Source organism: Cariama cristata, unplaced genomic scaffold, assembly GCF_000690535.1.
Source record: "Cariama cristata isolate BGI_N322 unplaced genomic scaffold, ASM69053v1 scaffold26710, whole genome shotgun sequence".
NCBI lineage: Eukaryota > Metazoa > Chordata > Aves > Cariamiformes > Cariamidae > Cariama > Cariama cristata.
In genome coordinates this window covers 1-7,454 of record NW_009594481.1, presented here as the reverse complement: position 1 = coordinate 7,454, position 7,454 = coordinate 1, and the positions used below count along the sequence as shown (strand labels likewise).

At 46.3% G+C, this 7,454-nt stretch overlaps 1 protein-coding gene across 1 annotated transcript; it reads left to right on the top strand.

Moving 5' to 3' along the window:
* Window positions 1-853: 853 nt before the first annotated feature.
* Window positions 854-3,425, top strand: TMEM178A (transmembrane protein 178A; the record flags this gene model as incomplete). The annotated part of the gene is made up of 3 exons (XM_009698262.1): window positions 854-1,004; window positions 1,750-1,934; window positions 3,184-3,425. Coding segments are annotated over 3 exons (578 nt in total), but the record flags the coding sequence as incomplete, so codon positions are not given.
* Window positions 3,426-7,454: the final 4,029 nt, after the last annotated feature.

The following is a 7,454-nucleotide window of genomic DNA, read 5'->3' as shown; positions in this document are numbered from 1 at the left end:
TGGTGCCCCAGAGCAGCAATGGCTGCAGGGGCAAGGTAGGGCACATCTTCACGTTGTTTGCCAGACAGTGGCCCTTTGCGGATACTGATCAGTGGTGCAGCGTGTGGCAGCTGGAACCCAGCCAGTCCCATGCACTGCTTTTTCCTTTTTTTTTCCCCTCACCTCTTGCAAAAAATAAAGCCTGTGTGAGGTCCAGCCCATCTCCCCCCTCCTGCCGTCTCCCCTGCAAGTTCCGTGGCTCAGTCAGCACTGCCACTGGCCAGCACAGGCTACTTGGGAGAAGTTAGTGATAGCCAGTTCCCAGCAGGCTGGGTTCCTGCCCACGATTTTGCATTAGTCAGAGCATTGTTTCTCCTGTTGCAGCGCAGGCCTTTTCTGGGAAGGTTTTGTCTTTGCCAGGAGAGGCACAAGTATAGCGTGAGAGATAAAACACAGATTGCCTTTGCTTGGCAGCCTAGTAGTAAGCATTTCCCTGTGCTTCTACATCTCTGTGTGGAAATACTCTTCTGTGACTTTCAGAAAGAAGCAGTATCCTTTTGGAAGGGGAAAGGGGGAGGGAAGAAGTCAGGTTCCCGTGTAATAGATAATATTTTACAAGTGCTGCTAGCCATCAGTGGTCTCTGGAGGATCCAGGACACTTGTGCTGGTACTGGGAGACACTGGGCAGAGCTGATTGCTCAGAGGAGAAAGGGTGGGCAGGAGGAGAGCAGATGGTAAAAGGACGGGGGGGAGGAGGGCAGGTGACAAGGACTAGCTGCAGGCAAGGAGGGTAATTCCCAGCACTGGGAGGGGAGACTGGTGCTGGTTTTGATTACCTGGTGGTATGGGAACACCTTGTGTTCCTCTCTGGCAGGTATCGCTCAGAGATGCACTGCTATCAAGTACCACCTTTCACAGCTGGTACACAGGTGTGTATTTTCCATTCCCTCCAACCTGATGGAGATGATCCACCTGGATGAATGGCATCTGCTCTATAAGTGTTCGGTATGGCCCCCTCCTCCCTGGTGAGGCCTATGGCTTGTGCTCTCCCTTTCATGTGAAAAACACAGCAGCGAGATACTAGTTTGAGGAGGAGGGGGCTGAGGAGGCAGGATCCCACTGGGACCCAGCCATCAGCAATTTTCGTCCTCATTTTCACTTGCAGGCCATTACAGTTGGTCCAGGAAAGTGTGAACACCACATACAAGGGGTTTTAAGCTTGTTGAATGTAACCTGCTCTTAGTCACCTTTCACAGGAGGATCACCTGTCCTGTCACCTCTCCAGGTGTGTGCATAAAACCAGCATGAAAACCTGTGTTCTGCTGTCACTAGAAAAGGTCCAGCAGGAGACATGTCGGAAGCTAAGGACAGAAGCCATGTTCTAAACAATTATGGCAGAACCTGTCTGCATGGAAACTCCCCGGCATTTAGAAACTGGAGCATTTCTGTCCATCCAAGTTAGTTTAAAATTGAACTCGAGAAGGAAATAGAGAACAAAGAGTGTATCATGGTGTATCTGCATAAAACCATGCTTCACCCACATCCTGAAGGTCATATGGCTGAAGCTATATGATTATATGGTTCATAGGATAGTGGGAAGTTTATAGCAAAACTACAAAACCATGAGTTTGTAGCAGCCTTGCTACAGTACCACTTTCTACTTAAAGGTACTCCCTTGTAGGTCTGGGATTACTCCTACTGTGGGTCTGCCTTGTGCAGGTCAGCTGCACTTGTGGCTGTTTCTAGGTGTCTCTCCACTTCCTCCTGCAGTGGAAGGCTTGTCCGTGGTAACATCTACTCTGAATTTCTTGGGTTTGGTGGAAACAGAGTTGAGAAGGATCATGGCCAGATGCCTCCTGCCATTCTTCCCTGTGGGTGCATCATGGCAGCTGCCAGCTTCTTTTGGGAAGAAAGCCTCACCCAGTACATTACAGGTCTGTTGTTCCTGGCAAGTAGTGCATCGTTCTAGCATGCTAATGGCGGATGAAGGTTTCACCAGGTTTCCCTTGGGTAGGCAGCGTATGCTCCAGTAACTGGAGCACGCCTTTCCTCCTGATCACCAGTTACTGTACCTTGCATGAAGCGAGTCGCTTACTCATACAAGTGGAATAACCAATAACTAGAAACAAAAAAACTGTGAAAAATGCTCTAGGCCTCATGCAGCAGCAGGAAAGGACCACAGGTCTAAAACAACTGCTCTCTCCTCTTTACATACAAAGGAATCTCTCTCTTCTCCAAAACAGTCCCTTGCTGCAGTTTGCAGTCCTTGATGATGGACTAAATATTTCTTTTAACACTGAAGTAGGAAAGGGGAATACTTAAAAAAAAAAAAAAAAAAAAGTAAAATTAGAGGTTGTTTAGAGGGAGAGGAAAGGTAAAATCTGTGAACACGAAGCCAGCATGAGTTTGAACCACCCAAACTCACAAGGCTAAGCACACCTTCTCTTGTGCCAGAAGAAATATTTTGATTTCAGCAGCTGTAACACACAGCACAGCTATATTTTTTTAATACATATGGAAAGCACAAGCCTGAGGGAAGGCTCATTGTGTGTGGCTAATTTAGCAGCTTAATGAAAAAAACAGCCTAACAAAAAACGCTTAAGGAAAAGTGACCCAACAGAAAACCTAGGCTGGGAAAAGGGTGTCGGCCGAGAGATGGGGAGTGATTTAGCATGAATGGTTTCTCTGCAGAGATACGTGGAGGGCCACCTGTGGAGGTAGGTTACCTGCTCAGTAACCTCCAGATGAGATTACAGGCAGCACATGCAAGACAATTTCCCCTGACCGCTCTGAGGCATGCAGCAGGCTCTGCTTCTGCAGAGGGGATTCAGCACACAGCACCAGCTTGGGCGATGTAATTGTGTCCCGTGGGTCAGATCTGATCATGGATGGGGGCTTTGGCTACCTTGCTCTTTTTGAACAGCAGGCTTGACTGAAGTCACAGAGGGAGTCTTATTCTTAAAAGCAGCGATCAAGAAGTTTGCTGGATGCAATTCACAACCGCAGAGCTAGGGCTTAGCCTTGCATAACTGGGTAATGCATGAAAACTTTATGAATGCCAGTAATTATCACCTGTGTGATACCCAGGATAACTTACACCAATAAAGCTGGATGCAGGTTATTTGATGAGTAAGGCCTAACATTTATTTTGTTATTCATGCTATGCTACATCTCAAAGTAACAATGCAATTATTTCATTTACAGGAATATTTTGCACTATATCTCCGTGCACTTACATCGCCAGCATATCATATGACCTAAAACACCTCCCTACAGTTGTCTATAATCTTCCTGATGATGTAGAAAGTGAATACAGCTGGTCTGTATTTTGTGCTTGGTGCAGTCTGGGATTTACAGGAGCAGCCAGATGTCTTTGCACAGCTTACCTGTTTGTTAGCAGGGGCAACGTTATGCAGGTGAAGTCCACCAGAGATTCCTCCATCTGACTGCCCACCTGCCACCAACAGCCTTCAGTGATGGCTGAACAGTATTTCTCAGGACTTACTTGAAGAAGCAGAAGTGAAGGGAAAACTAAACTCAGGATTCCAAGCACAAAAGTCTGATTCTTCAAAATCTGACTGTCGCATTTTACCAGTTCAGCAAGTTTTTCTCCTACGATGCCCAGCAGAGAGATTTGAAAAGGAGACAGCTCTCAGAGGACAGAGGTGGTTCAGGATCAGATGCTTCAGTTCAGCATGCCAAGTTCATACCAAGGAAGGTATTTGCACTGGAAGGTAAAAGGGGGAGGAAAGTTTCTGTAAGAATTTAGGACTATTTTTATTTTTCAAGGACCTGTACATAAAGGAAAAGTCACTGTTGCCAAATGAATCCTAGTCAGAACTATACCCCCTTCCTCAGGGCATCATCTGTAGTGTTTTAATTCAGCACCTTCTGCACTTGACCCTAAAGGAAGGCTTTTGTGCCCCTCTCTTCCCAAAATGCCCAAACAGGACTTTTTCTTTTAAATCAGTGTGTATCTGTGTCTCTTTGTGTATCCTTTGTATATGAAGTTCCTGTGTAATTTGTAAATAACCAAGATTTCCATTCTCAGCACCCAAGCTGCACTATGAGAAGGATTAAATTACTCCTGTCCATTCCTGGATGGTCTTTTGGTTATGCAGCATTTGTCAAGCTACAGTATCTGTAGTAAAATACCTGCCTCTGTCAAAAGCATTTGTGTCAACTGCAATTTCATGGCTTGGAAATGGTGTCTCCTGAAAGGCAGAGAAATTTCATAAACCAGGAGGATTGTAGCCTGGACAGTGCTTGCACCAAGCATCCCTATGGAGCAGTGCAGCATGCTGGAGTTAGAGCCCCAGAGAACCTCTCCTACTTGGGCCAAGAAGCCACCCATGGCAAGACAGGGATGGGGAAATGCTAGAATGGAAGCAGCTTTGCATTTTCCAGTGCTTAATGGCAGAGACATGCAAGTTAACAGATGAGAGTGCTATGCTGATCTGTCAGACAGCACTCAAACTGACAGATCCAGTCTCCACAATTAAGAGACTTCAGTGCTATGTTGATGCATCTGTCACAACTCAACCAAAACTACAATCCTTTGCCATCACCTAAAAGCCAGTGTTGCCCTTGATGCATGGCATCCATACATCCATTGCCAGAGCAGTGTTTCACACCTGCTGGGCACAAGGAAAGAGTTGGCCAGGCCCCTGGAAGGTCCCCGATGCTGCCCTGCAGAAGGCACAGGCTCTGTCAGGAACAGAGCAGATACTGCTGATGGAGCAGAGTGATCAGAGAAGCCAATTCTGCAGTAAGGGTGGATGGTACAAGATCAACACAAAAGGGAATAGTGGGGGGAAAGGGACAGATACAGATTATTGTAAGCATAGGGCTGGGAAGAGAAGAGGGGAGATGTGAGAGGAAGGTTGGTTGAAGGGCAAAGGAGTGGGAGAGGAAGGAAGGGGAGGTGAGAGGCAAGGGTGGTGGAACAGAGAAGTATTGCCTTAATGCAATAACCTTCAATTAAATGACAGCAGAAAAAGTCAGTGCCAAATTAGGGTTAGGAACACAATCATACAAAGTAGACTAAAACCCAACAGATCAGTTGATTGATCTGTGAGCAATCAATATGCCAGGACACAATGGCAGGAGAAACCAGCATCAGCACTAAGCACAGCTTTGGGGCCAGCCTTCACCGTATTTCTGTGCTTGGCTTCACCCCTGAGCGCAGAGCAGTGTTTCTCAGCAGTTAGGTCCTGCTGGAGTCAGCTCATACCTGTTTACATGATTGTCTTGTCATACACAGATCAAGGCAGAAATACTCCCTCCAGATGGCTTATACATCTAGTATAACACCAAGAAGGTTTAATTTGGTTCCACCTCAGGTGAAGTGCACAAATAGCCATGGGTGACACTAAACTACTGGAGTGGCTACCATAATGAACGGCAGAACATCTGCCCAGAGGGGTCTCAGTCAACTTGAGAAGTAGCACCTTGCAGTGTTCAAGGAGATGAGCAGAGCTCTGCATGTGGGGTGACACAGCCCTGTGCATTCAGCCAGGCTGGGAAATTAAAGCTGGGTCGCAGCCCTGCTGAGAAGGTCTCGGGGTTACAGCAGACAACGTGCTGATCATTAGCCAGAAGCATGTTCCCATCACAGATCAAACAGGCTGGCTAGCAGAGCCAGAAGAGCGATTTTTACCCCCTCTGTTCAGGGCTGGTGAGGCCTCACCAGGATTCGTGTCCAGTGTTGGGTCCTCCAGTTCAGGATGGATGTGGGGAAAGAGGAGAGGGGCCAGCAGAGGCTACAAAAATGGTTAGGGCCCTGGAGCACAGTGCCTCTGAGGGGAAGGAGCTGGGCTTGGGTAGTCTGGTGAAAAGTAGGCAGAGGGGCCACCTACCAGGAGCCTGTGACTGCTAGAAAGACATGAGCGCCAAACTTCTGCAGCATCAGACAATGCAGCGAGGGACAACAGCCACAGATTGCAGCTTGGGAGGCTCACACATAAGGAAAGCTTCTCCCCCAGGAGGGTGGTGTCCCCTGGGAGATGTACCCAGAGAGGCAGGGATCTCCATCCTTGGAGGTTTCTTGCACAGTGCAGGAAACCTACCAATTCCCAGCAGTAGAGGTCTTCCTGTATTTATATATGAAAGCCCCAGCTGACGTGATCTAGTGCTGGCAGTAGGCCTGCTCCAACGGGGAGGCTGGAGACCACCAGAGCTCCTTCCCACAGACATGACCACTGTATCGAAAAGACGCCTCAGCATTCTATAAAGTTGGGGGGGGGCTCCACAAGCAGTTCTCAACAACAGTAAATTTTAGTCTCTTGAAATAAAATTAGCCTGAAGATTAAAGTCTCTTCCCTTACTCAGCCAAAGCACCTTGTCAGAATCAGGAAAAATACAGAAAAGAAAGAAAAAAAAAAAAAAAAAATCCCAACCCAAAGCCCAAACACACTACTAGTTGTATCTCCGTACTAATCACAGCAGAGGAACACAATGCATGATTCCATGCCAGTTTGCCAAGTTGCAAATGCTTGTCCAAAATAGCATCTGAAAGCAATCTGCATTAATTATCTATAAAAATACTTCACTGTCAGCTCAGCGGCCATGGGAAAGCCTTGAATTAGACTATCCTCCTCCACAAATACCTTTTGCATAGACTAAAAGAACTGCTGAGACCTCTTTCGTTTCAGGAGAATTTTTCCATGTGCTTCTTTGCAGGCAGAAGTCACTTCTAATTGTTAATCCACTTGGCAAGTTTTTCCATCTTTCACACTGTGCCCTTGGAGTAACATTACCAAGTGAGGTAAAGCATTATTTTTGATAGAAAGAAGTCTTTTCACTCTAAAAAGCTGAAGCATACCCATTAGACACAAGAAAATGCTGCAAAGATTTAATACAGAAAATAGTTTCTTTTCCACTCCGGGAGATGTGAATACTGACATTTCAAACTAACTTTCAAGTAACACTGCAAGGCACATGGTAAAGCACACATCCATCCCTCAAAAAAAGCTGGACATTTCTTCAGGAAAGATGTGCTTCCTAAAATACTGCTGAAGGTGAAAATCCATTTACATTTAATATTACCACACTTGCTTTTGCTGTTCTGCAAATGAAGTCTTTCTCTCCCAGAGAAACTCCTCCTGATACTGAGAGGCTTTCCCTAAACAAGGATTTGAGGAGTCTTCTCTCATTACAGTGTTTCACAGTAAAAACATCTGAAACACTAGTAGGCATCTTCCATCTCTCCTAAAAACCAAAGAGACGAAAGCAGTGCCTTAGGAAATCCAAAGAAAGTGAGGTGAGCTAACAAATGGCACAGGGTTCATTCGGATCAGCAGAGTTCCACTGGATCACTGCCATGCTGCTTTTGTCTGGGACAGAGTTAATTTTCTTCCTACTAGCTGGTACAGTGCTGTGGTTTTGGATTTCGTAGGAGAATAATGTTGATAACACACTGATGTTTCAGTTGTTGTGAATTAGCGTTTACTCTAAGTCAAGGACTTTCCAGTTTC